The 16,935-nt window shown below is 48.9% G+C and overlaps 7 protein-coding genes across 7 annotated transcripts; 4 read left to right on the plus strand and 3 right to left on the minus strand.

The window, feature by feature from the left end:
* Positions 1 to 16: 16 nt before the first annotated feature.
* Positions 17 to 286, plus strand: BJ212DRAFT_1350936 (uncharacterized protein; the record flags this gene model as incomplete). The annotated part of the gene is made up of 1 exon (XM_041335520.1): positions 17 to 286. A coding segment is annotated over exon 1 (233 nt), but the record flags the coding sequence as incomplete, so codon positions are not given.
* Positions 287 to 1,115: 829 nt separating this feature from the next.
* BJ212DRAFT_1429918 (uncharacterized protein) lies at positions 1,116 to 1,997 on the plus strand (the record flags this gene model as incomplete). Its single annotated transcript, XM_041337679.1, has 5 exons — positions 1,116 to 1,142; positions 1,211 to 1,434; positions 1,483 to 1,582; positions 1,642 to 1,692; positions 1,744 to 1,997. Coding segments are annotated over exons 2-5 (411 nt in total), but the record flags the coding sequence as incomplete, so codon positions are not given.
* A 171-nt stretch (positions 1,998 to 2,168) lies between these two features.
* BJ212DRAFT_1270683 (exosome complex exonuclease rrp4) lies at positions 2,169 to 3,347 on the minus strand (the record flags this gene model as incomplete). The annotated part of the gene is made up of 7 exons (XM_041330907.1): positions 2,169 to 2,369; positions 2,423 to 2,617; positions 2,679 to 2,813; positions 2,867 to 2,956; positions 3,011 to 3,056; positions 3,106 to 3,207; positions 3,259 to 3,347. The coding sequence occupies 7 exons, from the start codon at positions 3,345 to 3,347 to the stop codon at positions 2,169 to 2,171; spliced, it is 858 nt and encodes a 285-aa protein (XP_041193533.1).
* A 217-nt stretch (positions 3,348 to 3,564) lies between these two features.
* BJ212DRAFT_152258 (uncharacterized protein) lies at positions 3,565 to 5,083 on the minus strand. Its single transcript, XM_041341707.1, has 5 exons — positions 5,045 to 5,083; positions 4,885 to 4,992; positions 4,617 to 4,800; positions 4,429 to 4,558; positions 3,565 to 4,378 (listed from the first exon to the last, which is right to left on the minus strand). Exons 3-5 carry the CDS (start codon positions 4,728 to 4,730, stop codon positions 4,017 to 4,019), a joined length of 606 nt encoding a protein of 201 aa, XP_041193534.1. The 5' UTR covers positions 4,731 to 4,800; positions 4,885 to 4,992; positions 5,045 to 5,083; the 3' UTR covers positions 3,565 to 4,016.
* Positions 5,084 to 5,704: 621 nt separating this feature from the next.
* BJ212DRAFT_1460927 (uncharacterized protein) lies at positions 5,705 to 6,784 on the plus strand (the record flags this gene model as incomplete). The annotated part of the gene is made up of 5 exons (XM_041338911.1): positions 5,705 to 5,741; positions 5,788 to 5,841; positions 5,890 to 5,976; positions 6,054 to 6,190; positions 6,244 to 6,784. 5 exons carry the CDS (start codon positions 5,705 to 5,707, stop codon positions 6,442 to 6,444), a joined length of 516 nt encoding a protein of 171 aa, XP_041193535.1. The 3' UTR covers positions 6,445 to 6,784.
* Positions 6,785 to 6,857: 73 nt separating this feature from the next.
* On the plus strand, positions 6,858 to 8,445 carry BJ212DRAFT_1350977 (uncharacterized protein). Its single transcript, XM_041335521.1, has 5 exons — positions 6,858 to 7,155; positions 7,204 to 7,280; positions 7,336 to 7,764; positions 7,816 to 7,879; positions 7,935 to 8,445. The coding sequence occupies exons 1-5, from the start codon at positions 6,937 to 6,939 to the stop codon at positions 7,992 to 7,994; spliced, it is 849 nt and encodes a 282-aa protein (XP_041193536.1). The 5' UTR covers positions 6,858 to 6,936; the 3' UTR covers positions 7,995 to 8,445.
* Positions 8,446 to 9,110: 665 nt separating this feature from the next.
* BJ212DRAFT_1480351 (uncharacterized protein) lies at positions 9,111 to 12,244 on the minus strand (the record flags this gene model as incomplete). Its single annotated transcript, XM_041340069.1, has 6 exons — positions 9,111 to 9,592; positions 9,659 to 9,785; positions 10,025 to 10,590; positions 10,677 to 11,793; positions 11,856 to 11,903; positions 12,038 to 12,244. The coding sequence occupies 6 exons, from the start codon at positions 12,242 to 12,244 to the stop codon at positions 9,111 to 9,113; spliced, it is 2,547 nt and encodes an 848-aa protein (XP_041193537.1).
* Between the last annotated feature and the right edge of the window lie 4,691 nt (positions 12,245 to 16,935).

Genomic DNA, 16,935 nt, shown 5'->3' on the forward strand with positions numbered 1-16,935 from the left:
GGCCGATACAAAGAGCGTGTGATTAGTGAGTAATCTACTCACGCTGACGTGGGATGAAGAGATCCAGTAACGAGAAGGAACGCGTAGTTGTGCAAATGCACGGAGCGGCGTTGATATTCCTGACGTGTCTGTCTACGGGTGCCCACGCACCCGAGGATTGCGACCGAGCGGCAATGTTGGTTAAGGAAGGACGCAAACCCCGTCTGGATCCCGAACCAACTGACAGCAAACGCCCGGAACACAACCTGTCCCTTCGCGAAGATTCCGAAAGATATAATTTTTTTAATTCCATGGCGACCAGAGGGAGGAGTAAGCTAAAGCAAGTAATATCATGACGAGTCTACGGAAGCCCATCGAATAAGTCACCTTGATATGACCACTGGCTTTATATATACTGAAAATGTTTTTGAGAAATTACAGCCGTGACGCTCCGTTAGTATCTGTTCCAACTATCATAGCACGGCCTTTGGCCCCCTCTCACGGCATTCGATTTAAGTTTGTCCTGATATATCGTGTTCTGCGTGGGTGTCGAATTTCAACCTGTTCAAACGCTCCTTTCATTTGTTCAGCGGGACACATTACCTCAGATCGCATCGGATGTGAAAACCTTTCGGAAACTTGCAGGTGTTCTTGGAAACGTCATGGAAGTGCATTTGACATGCGAAGGGCGGTGCTAGTAAGACTTTAGTAACGTAGTACTTATCTTAAATCATGAGTAACTTTAACTACCTGGGGGGCTGAAGTCAAAGCTTGCTTCTTGATCGGTGAAGCGAGCACTGTTCGCTGTTCTTAATTTGAAGAAATACTCCACTGCCGGGAAAGACCTATTTCACCCCGCGGCCAATCGACAAAGGGTCCTATCAAAACCTATCAGCTCCTATCAGATGCAAAGGTATTAATAATTAGAAAGTCTACCCTTATATGGGCGCGGGCTTGGCATAAACGGCGAACCATCGAACGGTCTCAAGCTTAGGGGGGGGCTCGTCTATCAGCCGGCACCTATATAAAGGTTCACCAAAGCTTAACTTAATAGAGCCAACTTTATGGGCGTGTACGCAACGATGACAACGAACTAATTTATGATGACTATTATTGTGATCATCCGAGTCATAGTAGGTGGTGTACAGTCCTGTAGACCAAGCCTGTTCGTGTGATCAGAGGGCTTGGCATGTAGGGCAGAGTTCATAGCGGAGAGCGAGGACTTGCTCACATTTAGCTAGCCCTTGACGGAGCTTGTACAGTGTTTGTACGTTTGCGATGTGGTCACGAGCGGAAGTGGAAGGTGGTATTGCTTCAAACTCCGCGATTTGTTGCTGCACAGCCACACACTTCTTTCATGCGGCAGAAGGCGTAGTATTAGGACCCTGGAAAATAGTCGTGAGCGCGTGAACATTCGAACTCGGACTCACAGCATCACGGGCTGGAGAGATGACTGTCAGTCGTTCTAATGCTGAACCATTCTACAAACTGAGCTGAATGTAGGACTTGACATTTTGTTACATTCACATGACTGAGCATGATCTGAAAGTGCTCGATACCATCGACAGTCCAGAATATATCTCTGGCGAGTTATCAGATGACGGTAGGACAAACCACTCCTAAAAATCTGAACGCTTGATAGAAAACGTATGAATCGAATAGAACTTGACATACCAGCACACATGATTCCACCGAATCCGGACGATTCTGACAGTTCGCAGTGACACTCTTTCAGATAGGCTCTGGCTGATCTCCATTTGACAGTACTACCTTCTCAGGTGCATCCTTCTTATCCCTACGGGAATCCAACAAATATCAAGCATCCAGCCGCAAGACCGAGACCACCATATGACCCAACTTCTCGGGCATTATTCGAGGATATGGGGTATGGCGGGGGTGGCGTCAATGGCTCTTTACGCTGGAGAGACCTTGCATTGGACCGACTATTACCCATCAACGAAGAGAAAGAAGAGACGAAGAGAGCAGCCGAGGCAAGAAAGATGGCCAATGGTGCCACGAGCCAACCACAACAGCAGCAGCAGCAACCGCCACCTCAGGCAGGAGCTGGTGATCAAACTATCGACGAAGAGGACGAGGAAGAAGAAGACAGTGCAGATCATGATGAGAATGATGTGGACGAAGACAATGTGGAAGATGAGGATGATGATATGTAACTACAGAGATACTGCTCAACCTCTAAGACTCATCGCAGCAACAAGCGCATCGCCTGTATCACCCAATAACAAATGTTTGGCATCCCCTTCTTGTTCGATGACCCACTCGTAGGCTTCCAGTAAAAGTGTATCTGTCAAAGGAACGAAATGGTCCGCAAAGACACGGATGATGTTACTGACGCGTGAGATTGCAGCGCGAGTAGCATTGTCAATGTCCTAAACATTGAGTGAGCATCTACGATGCTCCGTGCTGATAACATTTCACCTACATCGTTTTGGTTCGAATACACCGCTTCAGCATCAAAACCCTCTTCCCCTTGGTCACTGTCCTTCACTTGTTTGCTAACCCATATGTAGCCGTTTAATCCTAGGATAAGGTCGACACCGCACGGCAAAGATATAAAATGGGACTTTAATCGCCGAACCAATATCGGGGGTACTGTTACGAGTTGGCCGTTCCGCAGCTATTACAAAGAGAGTTCAGAATAAAACCCTTGCCCAGGGGAATGATCATGCGGTACTCACCTTGCCGTACTTCAAAGACCGCGTGTGTAACGACATGGCGCCATCTGAAAAAAATGCTTGTACTTCCGCAACAAGGAGATCCCCTTCCTCGAAGAAATTTCGCATTTGGAGTTCATCACTCTCCAATTTCCGACGCTGGCATGAATCGGGTTACAAAGACCATACATAGTTGCGAGGGACAAACTCACTTGTACCCCTCCGGGTAGATTCACTGACGAAAGCATCAAAACGGCATCCTGGCGCGAATTGGCATCTACTTTCCATCTTCGAGGTTGAACCTATGTGTCAAACCTTTAATGGAATTCTCAAGCCCAGTAGCATGAGGTACACACCTCTGTTATGCGCCCAACGACAAGATCTCCCACCTCTGGATTGTATCTTGATCGGGAATAAATCCAGGAGTACCAGCAATTTGAAAACCACTCACCTGGTACGAATCGCACGAACGGTCACAAGCTTGTTCACCCGCTCTACGGTCCCCACAACGGAAGCAATGACATCCTCTTTGTCAACATATGTTCCGTGCCCACTTCAGACGCCCGATCAGACATGAAAATATCACTTTCCACAAACTGCTCACCGCATGAATGCTTGGGAAGATGTGATGGTCTCCCCTGGACAAGTCAGCCTCGGCTCAGAGCCTGAAAAATCGTCGTCATCCACATCCATAAGATCCTCAACATCTGGATGATGTCGCGCTGATCGATGATAAGTGGAATCAATAGGCTGTGATGAAAATGATGTGAAGGATAGCATTTGAGTGATTTTAGGACTGCGAGTTCTTCAAGTGCAATTGATCGCTATGAGCCTAGGAACGCAAATTGGTGATCGCCCATAGTTACACACATACGTTGCATAGCGCGTAGCACGTGGGAATATCTACATACATTAATTTGACATCACTTTTGCCTTCTTTCTCGAGCAGCGTTTACAACTGGCAATGCTTGGTCCTTCATATTAAGCAACAACAGCTCCTACGCGCGGGTCGGGTTGCCAGTGCATTTGCCTACGGTGATCATTATGCATAACGGTTCATCGAATTTTTCTGCCCACGTCGACATCACTCCACGCAACTTTCGCGCAATTTTGCACAGGCTATTGCAAGTACGCATCTATTTTATAGAGAGATACAGTTAGGGGGAAGCAGGCACTATTAATATAACAAAACAAAACACTATGAAAGCTACAGATATCGAAACAAAACGACAAACGATATATATGTGCAATAATATACGACAAGGAGTTATAGTGCTGCAATGGAAAGGTCAAATAAATTTGCGCTTTCCCCGAATGGTGTGACTCATATTCTACTTTTTAGGAACAAACCGCGTTATGCGTTTACTTGTAGGCCAAGAAATAGGCAGAGAGAGCGGGAAGATCATTCGACCCTGCATCAGAGTAGCCTTGGCGCCGAGATCCGTTGAACTTGAGGACGACGACGGTGCCACACCAAGCTTTCGCAGCGGCACCGGAAGTAATGTGGTAGATAGCACGGTTAATGGGTGCGCAACGCGACAGCGCAGTTGGGGAGTACCACAGATGAAGGGGAAATCTGAGTGGCTCTCCATTTAAGCCTTGCGTCAAGACAATGCTTTCCGCTTGACCATCCGGAAAATGACCACTGACGAGAGGTTGAGGACACATGCCCTGCGACGGGACTTGGGATGGACGGCACTTGACCGTAATGATTCTTGGGCGCTCTGCAAGTGATGAGCGTGCCGTAATAACATAAAAACGCATTCGGATTCACCTTCTTCGGGCGAGAAGAGAATAGCAGAAACCATAATCACTTGCTGCTCAGCAGGCGGTGGAGTGGCAATAATATTATAATTTTGGGCATGGGTCGCTGGAACACATTCCTTTCGATGGCGCGGCCAATCCTAGATGTCGTCATTGATAAGTCGCGTATCCATCACGCGACTGTCATTAAAGACTTACGCTTTGAAGGTGTTCGGGAGTGCAATACCACGCGGACTGGCAGCGGCTGCACCACATTGAAGTGGGCCTGCAGCATACGGTGCAAGGGTGGTTAATAAGAGGAACAGGGTTCATTTTGGATGGCCGACGTTGGGAGATTAATAACTTGATGAGTCCGTAGAAGGTCAGATGAAAAGGTGGCTGGCTGGTTATGGAGTTTATGGCGAGTGCGTTGAGCTTAAATATGGCTGGAGCGCGCTTAGGTTTCAAGGTTTAGGTCGACAGGTACCTTCACAAGGGTTTCGCGTGAGAGAGGTCAAGCCCACATTGACCGTTGAGTCGTTCGGGATCTGAGTTTAAGGATCGGAGATCTGTGAGGCGATGCTGCTTCCAGGCACTGCCAGGTTGTAGCATTCTAAGCCAGCTTTCAAGTGGCGCACGTTATGTACCTTCGCTCTGTATCCACGGTAAAGCTGAGTGAGCTAATCGGGATCAAAAGGTGACGTTGTAGCCAATCGCAGGCTTTAGGACGTCGTAAGGTGGCATCTGAGGTGGGACTCATGAAGACTTGAATAACGGAACACAAATGCCGAAAAAAATGCTTAACCTGGAGGATAAACGTCGGGAGAGCATAAATCTAAAGGCGAAAGATGGAAAATAAAAATTATGGCACAAAGCATAGCAGAGCATAGCATGTCATCCAAGTTAATTCGCTGGAAATTTAATCCCCCGCAAAATTACTTGCGAGTTTCTATTGAGCTTGCCATCCGATGCCCGGAGCACTTCGGCCATTGTATCCTGCAAATCATGTGGGAGATTGCCAATCGTACAACCTATTGATTCGGTCATTCCTGACTTACGTGAGTTGACCAGCCTTGAACACTCATCAACGCTTGTAGTGCGCGGGCGCTTGCTTTGAGACGGTCCGGAAGACATGCCATCGTCTGGTGACAACGAAGTTACGTCGAAGTCACTCCAAGTAACTTGACAACACTACTGCAGCGACAGGGACGATCTGGTTATGTTGTATTATACCGGTCCCGCCGCCATGGCTGTTGTTGCCTTGTTACATTGGTCACACGTCACACTAACCGCATCCAACAACCACCATGTCCGACGATGAAATGAATATTGACGAAGGTACTTGTTTCACGAGTTCATGCATTAAGATCGTGTTCTAACTCGGGATAAGTCGCTAACGGCGGTGCTGTGAGGCGGAGAGGCAGGGGGTTCCAAAACACGGCAGGTAATCATTATTCATACCCGCACCTATGTCCAACTAAAAATGCGGTAGGGGGAAACGATGGCACAGTCACCGCAGAGCCCACTTACGACAGGGTTGAATCTTCTCATGTCAAGGACGACACAAGAGCCGCACGATGTAAGTATGTCTTGGCTTATTCCACTGCATCGGGCTTACAAGCAATCCTTTATCATATTCGCACTCTCTTTGCACAGCCGTTGAAGGTTGGATTGTCTTGGTCACCAATGTACACGAAGAGGCAACAGAGGAAGATGTCACGGACAAGTTTGCAGAGTTTGGAGAGATAAAAAACCTCCATTTGAACTTGGACCGGCGCACGGGTTATGTCAAGGTCCGTTCATCGCATTGAGGGAACAAGAAAATTTAACATCCATTCAATTACAGGGCTATGCACTCGTGGAATACGAGACCATGGCTGAGGCTCAGGCTGCTATTGATGGCGCGTCGGGAACGCCACTACTAGAACAGGTGGTCCAATGCGACTACGCGTTCGTTCGGCCCCCTCCATCGGGCCCGAAAAAAGGCAGAGGAGGTCGGGAAGGACGCGGTCGGAGTGCTAGTCCATCACGCAGACAGAGAGACTGAGGTTACTCTTCGTTTTCCCCTTGGGTCTGCGATGTCTGATTGTATTCAGCTTTGTTTACTGTAATTTGATCAATCCCGTTCCTCCGCAATTACATCTATTCACCGATGCCGCGACGTGACACGACGCGCTTATAAAACGTCTCGGCGGGATTTGGTTGGACCTGCATATCGTTATAGATAAATAATATGTGGTGGGCGTGTACCGCAGTCGAACAGTGTGTAATTTGAAGCTGTTGTCACTTGAGGTACATTTCGACGCATGCGTGAGCATTGATACACGGTGGTTTTGGCTGTTTTTACTTCCCTGCCCGGTTACACTAAAATTTTGACTGCAGTCAACAGGCGGCCGGAATTTGCCGAGTACCCACCGACAATGTTTACCTTTGTTCCAGCCGATTACATAACGCCCGCGCCACCAAGTTTCTTGCGCAACATTGAACTCAATTTCGAATCGAACTCGCTCCAATTACTACTCCACACAAGCAGTCTGATATGCCTCGAGTGACAGATGTGACGACTTCTGACTCGGAGGTGGACAGGTCACACGCGAAACAGAAGAAAGAATACTCATCCAAGAAGAATCGCGTATCCTCTTCAGAGCCCGACCTCGCGTCGGAGAGTGAAGAGGCTCCTGGAGAGGAGGGCGACGAGCAGGACGAGGAGTATGAGATTGAGGAGGTCATAGAATCCCAAAAAGGTTATTTTGGTGATGTACGTTCACTGTCGTGTTTTAACAAGAGGGATATTGACGCGTTTTAGGGCAAATTTGGCTATTTTGTGAAATGGAAAGGTTACCCCTCTGACGATAACAGCTGGGTACACGAGGACGATGCAGCGTATTTGATTCCTTCTTGCATAAGTTGACCCAAACAAACTCGAAATCTATTCTAGCAATGCGCAGGACCTCATCAATAAGTATTGGGAAAACAAGCGTAAAGCCAGCAAGGGTGGTCCCCGCAAGTCCACAGATGCTGGAAAACCCAAAGCCGGCCGTAAATCCGCCATTGTAGAGGAGCCTCGAGAGCCCACGATCTCTGCAAAGAAACGTAGTAGGCCGAAGAAAGCGGACCAGGATGAGCAGTCGGAGAAGGAGCAGGATGCCAGCAGCGACGATGACGATGCTAGAGCAAAGAAAAAACCACGTAAGAGCCAAGGGTCATATGCGAAGAAGGTCGCGAAACAGCTGGCTGAAGATGAAGAGGTGGTCACTTTCGGTAGTATGAAGAAGCACATGACTATTGCTAGTTGGGAGAACCTTGTCGAGACCATTGACACAATCGAACGCGGAGACGAGGGTGACCTCTATGTGTACTTCAAAATGTCCGTGGATTTGTCCTATTTTAGATTCCTGGATACTAAACATGTTTGCAGAAAGCACAGCGATGTCCGAATGCGGGAAGTTTCCCGACTTTGTGCTCAAAAGTTCCCTCAGAAGGTGTGCTATGAAAACCTGGCTTCTGGACAACGTGTTACTGACTCGACCTGCCAAGCTCATCAAGTTCTACGAGTCCAATCTGCGATGGAGGATCGACGGCGAAGACGCGAATTAACACCGTACGACGCAGTGGCATCCAACCAGGGTTTCCTTATTTTGTTTTACTCATTGCTTTATCTCGTTTCATGCATACCAAACATGAAACTGAACTTGTTAATCGTGTTTTACTTCAGGTTCACATATCCAAAATTAATGGGATATACGTTATGCATTTCCAGGACACTCAGGCTCCGACCATTATGTTAATGTAGGGTCCGTGTATTTCATCCGCATGACCACTACAAACCCCTGCATCACTTGCAAATGAGTGTGTACATGGTAGTTCCGCACAGCATTGCTCAAGTACCTCCGGAAGCATTTTGAGTGGGTCGTATAATTAATGACAGTCAACGCCACTGAGGGACGCGATGGTGCAACGAAAGTCATCCATTGCGGCAAATGCACATGGCACTAGGAGTCATTACGTTATTTCGGAACCGTTCCGACGGGTACCGCCAGTTGGTCACTGAGCGTGGGTGTATGTGCAAAGTTCAATTCACTGCTCTAAAGTCTGGTGCGGCCACTCGCACTAGCGGCAGGGTTAGTGTGCCCGTTTTGTCACAGCCAGTCCCTTACGTGTGATATCTACTCGAAGTTCTGTCCGTGCGTGATGCTATGGACTCAAGAGGTAAACAGGGCCAATGACTCAGGCTGGCCTGACGTGGCACAATAAATTACCTTCAGAACCTCCCTGAAGCTCCTGAACGACGAGTTGTCAAGAAATATGAACACGTGTGAGGATATACGGTGGCCACGCGGACGAGGAGCGAACCCTGAGCGGCCATTAACTATTTACAGTGAGTCACGGTGAAGTGAACTCATCTGACTCAGGGTATGGCACGAGCACGAGGGTCTATGTAGCGTGGCTCCTGAGGATCGTAGTCATATCGGCACAAAGAAATTCCCGGCGTCAATTATTTCAAGCAACGCGGCGTGATGGTGGTACCGGTGAACGCTAATTGAACAGCTGTGAACCGTGATTGAACGGCGAATGACCTCCTTTGACCACCATGGGGGATGGTTGTGATTCAAAGCTATGCCATGAGTAAGAAGAAATAAGGAGGGATGCAAGGTAGCAAACCGTAAACATAGTAGATGTCATAAATGATCCAGACATGGTACAGTTGGAAATTCATAGTTCTGTGTGAGGAATAGTAGTGCTCTCCGAATGCTCCTCCTCCGCCTCGCGAACCAGACTCGACACAATTTCTCCTGCATCCGCATCATCGCGGGAATTGTATCCTGAACTTTCCTCTAGAGGCTCAACCTTCCCAAGTGCCTCCAGCACCTCCTCTTTGCTCCGTCCAATCGCAACAGGGGGGACATAGGCGCGCTCACCCACACCTTCCTCCGGTATTGGAAGAATCGAGACCTCCGGCTCTACATCATGCTCAGGATCAGTAGCTGTTCCTTTCCCCTCATCCTTTTGGACGCTATTGAATGCACGCTCGCCATCACGTTTGATGCGCCTCAAGCGCGTTTCAAATCCAATCACGACATCCTGGACCTCCGATTCGAGGTCCTGAAAGATAGGAATGATCGGGTTGTCCATGATCAGATTATCATGTGTGCTGTTTTGTATCGAGTTTGCTTCCTGAGCAAATTTCTCGCTGACTGTGGCGGTAAAGAGGAATTAGTTCAACAGGCTATGTGACAGGAACAATGGATAGGGGGACTCACCGTCAATCAGAGAATGGTACCGCTGCCAGTCCGAGTACGTCACTTCGTCAAGCCAAGCATAGTCAAGCCCTAGGTCGACTTGGGCTTTTTCCGCAACTTCGCGAACTTCGGCAGTCACAGCATAAACCTATGCAACAGATAAAGTACAATCAGTGACCTGTTTTTTTTAGGCAAAATGTAAATTAAAAGAACCCAGGAGGCTCAGTCGTGGGAAACCATAACATGGGCGGGGGACAGGAGATACGAAAGGGCGGGCGCAAAAACACAGAAAAAGAAATCGAAAGGGCAGTGGACCGAAACCAACGGAAATGACCAACAGACCGGCGGAAAAACGTAAAGGACAACAAGGAAAAAGAGATAACCCACCTCGCGCAGCTCCTGATCCAGGATAGCACCGTACCACGTGTTGACCACGGCCTCTACAACTCCAAGACGCTCTGAAAACTTCACGCCAACCTTCTCAATCACTCTTTCCCAGAGCGGCATCTTCTCGTCATTCTTCCGGTTCTCTGCCTTCAGATTCCTGAGATAGATCCCGGCGCCCTTAATATATTTCTCCGCGTCAGCAACAAGACTCTCAATGGCGTCTCGAATATCAGGCGCCTCTGTAAGCTCGGTGGCAGCAGCACCCCTGATTACCCTAAGCCTGTTCTTGAGTGTAGACAAACCAGTCTCCATTTGAGACCGAAGTTCGGTCTCCCACTTAGAGTGGCGGGCCTCGATGTCAGCACGTTTGCGGGCAGTCTCCTCAGCTTTAAGGCGTAGTCGTTCAGCGCGCTCTTCCTCCGACTCTGGGGGATTGACGGGCGCTTGCTCGTGAGACTGGGGTGTGATTAGGGGTTCATCTAGTCCAAGTTCGGCGTAAAACGCGCCAATGTCGATCTCATCCTTGTCACCGATATGTGCAGGGACCGAGCTGGAGGCAGCGGGGGCTGCGGAAGTGATAGATGAACTTAAACCATCGGCAACAGCAGATACGATCGATGAAGTAGCTGATGCACTTGCTGATAAGACAGACGACACGCTCTGGGGGGTTGCACTGGTGTTGGAACAGAGTTCGAGGGAAAGTGAGAAGAGGACGCGGATGCCGGTTGTGAGGTGAGGTATGCAATTGGCACGGCGTCAAATGTGGTGGGTACCTCGGTTTCTGCGGCTGTCATTGCATCCTCGTTTAAAAGTGTTCCAACGGATGTCTCCGTCGCTTTGCCGCGTGGTGGATCTGTTTCCACAGGAGGTTGATCTACAGATGTGGGTATGATCGGAGCGTAAGTTGACTCCAGCTCCAATGTCTCAGAAATAACAGGTTCTGGGCTTGGGAAGTCCGTTGTGTCGGATGGAGCAAAAGTAGACGCTGAAGTTACTGGTGACCCGCGGCTTAACTCCTTGACTTTCTCCCACAATTTAGCTACATGGGGGTCGACAAAGATCCGTCTCTGTTCCCTTAGGAACAAAAGCGCATGTTGCACCTCAGCAACGATTCTCTTTGCCACAGGCACCGCGTGGGGCTTTGCTGCATAATACGTGTCCTGAGTTTTCTGGATGGCAAGGAGGATGTAAGGTTGTGCTTTTTGCTGCCATCGCCGCAGGTTGTAAGTAGCAGTACGCACGTGCGGAACTATGCGCGTCGTGTACGTCGCTTCCGCTTGCTCGATATATGACTCTGCACGCGCAACGTAGGGTTTGAGTTGGCTTAATCGCGGCGCGACGTGCTTGTCGTACTGAGGGATGGCATGTTTCTGCCATTGCGAGATAACGTGCTTTTCCCATTGGGGGACAACATAGGTCGTGAAGGCAGGGATTACGCGGTTGATCCAAACTGGAACAATGCGCTTCTCCCATTGTGGGACAATACGTCTGGTCCACTCTACTTGCGTACGAAAGATGATGGGACTTGAAAGCTCGGTAACGCGGTCCACATATGGCGCAACATAAGGGTGCGCAAGCGCAGCCTGTATTGGTGGGATAACGTATGGGTCGAGAACAATACGTTTGTACTCAGATAGGCCGCGGCAAATGGGGGATTGGAGATGCGCCTCACGAGGGCAAACGGCAAAGACGTAGACCGTGAAGGCGAGCACAAAGAGCTTAGTGAGGAAGTCAAGAAAGGACTGGATAGTGGATTTGCGTTTCTTCTTCTGTCGGTGAGTCGGTGTCGGTGAGTCGAGACGTATCAAAGCGAGGAGAAAAGGAAACGTACTTTGCCTGATTTTTTTGGCTTGTCTTTCTTTAATTTTTTGTGTTCATCCTGTACCGCGTGATTAGCCCCTTACAATAGACTGAGCAACGACAAGCCGAAAGCAACACAGCCCCAGATAAAAGACGCGAAAGGTCCGCACATATTTCTATTGGTCCGTCTAGAAATTCATCGTAGCTACTCACTTTGTCGTTATATTGCTTGAATTTATTAGAGGCTCCGGTGATAGCTGCGGTGTGGGCGTCTTCGGATGCCAGTGGGCTCGACACACGAGGTACCGCAGATGGGTCCTGCATTACAGATGCCCTAGTTGAGCGTGGTTGACCCTGTGAAGATGGTGTACGGGAAACTGGAGGAGCAGGCACCACTGGAGTTCTGCGAGTAACAACCATTGTCGACTGCGAAGTGCCAAGTGCCTATGCTATGCAAGATTATTGTTGAAAATATAGAATTGAGCCTAGAAAGAAAGCATAGATTTTTGTAGCAGGGAAGTGTATGGCTGGTGTGGCAGACCTATAATACTCGTGAAGTACTTATGTTGATTGTGGTTTGTTTTTGAAGCCACCCGTGACGCGCGAAGGTTGTTTGCTCGTGTATGGCAAAGGCTTCGTTATGTAATCCCCTTTTCAGATCTCGTCGATCACGGCAAAGCGTTGACAGACCTATTGGGTGAAGTATTTAGTTTGACTAGACCAGGACTCAGGAATGGGACCATTTTATGTGGAAGCCTGGCAGAAGCAGCGTCAGTCCAACGTCCAACTCCCAGTATTGATTCTGCTGCGTAGTACGCTGGGAGTTCTGCTTCCAAACAGTTTTTCCCTTGAGACTAGTACTAAGCCACATATATAGCCTTCAGATATTCTTTCCTTTGTTCCGGAAGACATTTGCCTTTTATCCTTGGGTTTGCAAGGGATGTATTTCTCCGACTCCGCGACGCCTGATGTACTGATATCTTAAGTCAGATTTTCAGACATTGCTTCAAGATAAGCACTATCTTCTTTCTTCTTTAAGTATTGCCAAGGACGTGTAGTGTTTGGTCTTGTGTGGCAACAGCTTTGTTACATAATCAAGCGTGCTCCACAACGCCGCATGTTGTGATCGCGCATGCTCGGGCGCTCAACAGTCCAACTCGCAAAGACTGACGCACAATGGCTCGACGGCCAGTCAAGGTAACATATGCACACAAACGGGGACGTGCAAAGGCTGCCGTAAAGCTCGTGTCTTCTCCACTTGAGGCCCTTCCGCCTGATCGTGATGATATTACGCGTTCAGAGATGTCTAGGCGAATGCTCAAGCGCTCTCGGGGTGTCGCTAACGAAGACGATGATACAGTGCGGTTCAAGGGTCGTGGCGTGAAACGTGCCAGGCAGGCTGTCGAGTTGGATGCTCCGGAAGCAGAAGCTGGTGTCGACGCGTTCCAAACGCCATTTCCATCTGCGGAGTACGTCCATTCGTCTTCAGTTACGCGTCCATTAGTGCCAGAAGAGTTCTCTCCCGTACCAAATGTCAAACATGTTCTCTCTCGCACGAGTTCGCGAAATTTGAAGGAGAATAGTATTTCCCTTCCTCTTGCCTCACCTTTCCACAGCCGTCCCTCCTCCCCTCACACCGGCTCCGCGGCCAAAGCGAAGGCGCGATCATCTCGCATTCCACTTCACTTGAAATCCCGCACGCTTTCTGGTGCCTTCCAGAAAAATGATAGTGCATATACTCACCGCAAACTCTCGCACAAGGACTCCACCATATCCCTGAATGACAGGAAGCTTTCTCGTAAAGACTCTATGATATCCCTCAATTATAACAGGCTCTCCCGCAAGAACTCTACGCTCTCTCTCAATGAGCTAGCCAGAAACTCACCTTCGAAGCATCGATGTTGCCCCTCGAGCCCAGATCCCTCGTATACGCTATCTCATATCACGCAGCAGGATTGGATCTCCCCGTCTAAAGAACTTACAATCCATGCAGGTACCTGCGAGCCTGATTCAGATTCGATCATCCGACACAATCCGATTCAAAGTTTGTCTGCATTGCCCTTTCTTGTTGATCGTCCCCAGTTCTTCTCCACCCCGCTGCATAGCCGCTCTGGAAGCAGGACAGGCCTCCAAGCACCGAAATCCCCTTCAAACCTAGCCTTCCTTGCCCCTTCCCCGCGCCTTCCGCGCGATAAAGACTTTGAGATGGCAGATTACACCCAGCACCGCAAGATCCGCATCTCAGGCAATAGCATTATCTCTTCCTCCGGCTCGTTCACACTTAGGGCTCACCAAATTCCAAATGTCCCCGACGTTGGTGATGACCACATTGGTAGTGCACCTATGTCTATGTCTCTTGATGTACTTCCTCAGAAGATCTCAATGGGAGAACACATGATTCCTCTGGCGTCTTCTCCTCCCCCGACTTCGGACTTGGCTAATTTCGGAACACAGCACAAGGTCTCACTGGGTCAGAATATCTTAGCACTTCCTGGATCAAGCCCGCCGGTCTCCTTGGCGCCTACGGTTGTTGCAAAACGCACTGCGATCGGCCAACGATGTCTCGCATTTCCGTCTAGATCAAGCTCGCCTGCTCCAGACTGCCCAGGTTCCGCCGCGAGAAACGCGTCAGCTGATTTGCCTTATCGTGGTGCTACCTCAGGCATGGGCGCGCCAAGCGAAGCAGACCTGATCCAAGATATGCTATCGCTTGATTTAGGCGGTATGTGCATGCTCACGGTGGCTACACCTCCCTTCCAGATTGTGATGTGATTAACATCAATTCCTTCATACTTCTCACCTCTCGCGTTCACTGGTTTTTGTTGCTCTTGCGCAAATAATCCTCTCTTACGTTGCGATTTTTTTGCGTCTGCCTGGTACTAAACCACTTCTTTGTATCTACAGATAGACACGGTGATAGTACCCAGTTCCCAATTCGTACCCGTTCCCTCGAGAGCCCCGCCGGCATTAGCTCTAAGGAAACGAGCGCCACCAAACACAAGAGGAACCGCGCAGGCACCATCCGCGCATCTGACTTCGCACAGCCTGAACCCTCTGGCACTAGTGGCTCCGCGCTGACCTCCCTCGTTTCGACTATTGCCGGGCCTGCTGGTTCTCTTCCCGGCCGCACGCGCTCCGGAACAGTCGTCGGCCCCAACTCGAAACTCGCGATACGGCCACACGCGAAGGGAGCTGTGAGAAAACAGCCCGTAATGCAGCTAACGCGACGTGATACCCACAGTAGGTCAGATGATGACATGGACATTTTCAAAATGCATGAGGACGTAGGCCAGTGGAATGCTGAGGACCCCGACTACGCTGGTGTGGTGCAGAAACTGAAAGGCAGGAGAGGGAAGAAGAAGGTTGTGCATGATGAAATTACGTCAGATGATCCGTTGCTTATCATTGGTCCGTGGAAGGACGAGGATTGGTCTTAAGGTGAGAGGGTACTTTTGTCTTCGAAGTTGACTCATTCACCCTTACAAGTTCTCTTTAACTCAAGCGCTGTCAAAATGCTGTCTGTTTTCCTCATATTTTTTATTGTTGCACCTGTGCATTCGCCTCATGGACTTCGTTGGACTCAGGACAGTTTGTACATCATCTGCTTTGCACTCTCATCATCAACTTTGCATGTGATTGTATGCCAGTATACCGTGACCATTACAATATCGCTCCTGCCACGAGTTGACACTGCTAGCTCATGTATCGTGTAATTCTCATGCGATCCTATTGAACCCATTGCATTTGCCATCACCCACTGTCATTCCTTCCTTCCATGCAGGCGTCATGAGTCAGGTGAAGTTCTCGAAGGTGAATAACAAAAACACCTCCGATGACACGTTGCAGGTGATTCGATTCATTACCCGCCTGTGACATAAACCGCTCATTAAATTGCGACTTCACCGTATCTACGAGAAATTGAACGATCACTCGACCAGTACATAATGACATCCCGCTGCCACCGTGAAAAATATTCTAGGGTACCGACAAGTACCATACAACAAGGGATTGGTTGGTTTCGGCGGCGCCGTTCAACCTACGCAATTCATGACAAAATGCACTACATAGAGCTACTCATCTCAAACATCCACAACTGCTCAGTGGAGCCGGTGTTGCTCTTGGTCTCGATCTGCGACACGATATCAGGAAACATTCCATCGGGAAGAGTAGTAATAGACGGTTCGTACAGGTGAGTTCTCGTCCCATGACGTGAGTGTCCAGGCCCAGTCGTCCGTGCCTTCGATTTCAATACTGAAGGGAAACCCTCTAAGAGACGTAGTGGTTGTACTCGTGATTATAGACTCACGAAAAAAACTCGGGCGAGCTGCTTTCCCTGACCAAAAAAAGCCAAGGGTTGTTAGAACAAGTCAAAGATCGAGTCTAGAATGGACAGCAACTTCATTAGCTCACCATGTGTCAAGGTGAAAGAGGGCAACCTACATTGGGGTCGAAGTAAATGTATTCATCACATACTTCTCCGTTGCGAACCGCTTGGAATGTTGCCAATCCACCCTCAGGAAACATTGCAAACCACTGCAGGAATGCGTTTAGGGAAAGTGGCGGCAAGTTATAAAAGTTGGTCTATAGAATCGATTATACCTCAATCGTGACTCCAGGTTCCTCCGAGTCAGAGTGTCCAATGATATTGCCGTTGGCGAGAGAGACATATCGCCCTGGGCGCGCAACATTTGCCAGCTTGCAGGTATCAGTGCGCATGTTATCTGATAGTTTTGGATGTAAGAGCTGGAGATGAATAACTCAGAGGAACAGACAAGCACTTATATACCTCGAGTGCTTTGCCAAACCGAGCACGAATCAAGGTATTTTTTCGGCGAATCTAAACCCTTATTCATCACCGGTATCAGAGTTATTCGCGCAAGAGTGGAGTGCAAGTGTCGTAAATTGTGTCAATGAGGTGGAGTGGAAGGCGTTCCCTTTCAAGCAAAATGTCCTGTGACTTGGATGTAAATGGTCGTTTACATAATGAAGAACGAATAGATAGCGTTGCAAGCTAATTGATCAACCGCCTTGATATTTCACTTAGTAAAAACTAATGAAGAGAATGCTCATTAACCCTAGGACACTTACCTCTTTCAGTTGCAGTTGGACCC

This window comes from Suillus subaureus, assembly GCF_016647635.1.
Source record: "Suillus subaureus strain MN1 chromosome Unknown BJ212scaffold_14, whole genome shotgun sequence".
In the NCBI taxonomy this organism is placed as follows: Eukaryota; Fungi; Basidiomycota; class Agaricomycetes; order Boletales; family Suillaceae; genus Suillus; species Suillus subaureus.

Excerpts from the sequence above, each read along its gene's own strand:
- BJ212DRAFT_152258 (XM_041341707.1), bottom strand. The coding sequence starts at position 4,730 with ATGAACCCTGTTCCTCTTATTAACCACCCTTGCACCGTATGCTGCAGG. Across the intron at positions 4,559-4,616 it reads CTCCCGAACACCTTCAAAGC|GATTGGCCGCGCCATCGAAA; the intron begins GTAAGTCTTTAA and ends GACGACATCTAG. Across the intron at positions 4,379-4,428 it reads TCTCTTCTCGCCCGAAGAAG|AGCGCCCAAGAATCATTACG; the intron begins GTGAATCCGAAT and ends CATCACTTGCAG.
- BJ212DRAFT_1350977 (XM_041335521.1), top strand. The coding sequence starts at position 6,937 with ATGCCTCGAGTGACAGATGTGACGACTTCTGACTCGGAGGTGGACAGG. Across the intron at positions 7,281-7,335 it reads GTACACGAGGACGATGCAGC|CAATGCGCAGGACCTCATCA; the intron begins GTATTTGATTCC and ends AATCTATTCTAG. Across the intron at positions 7,765-7,815 it reads CTCTATGTGTACTTCAAAAT|AAAGCACAGCGATGTCCGAA; the intron begins GTCCGTGGATTT and ends ACATGTTTGCAG.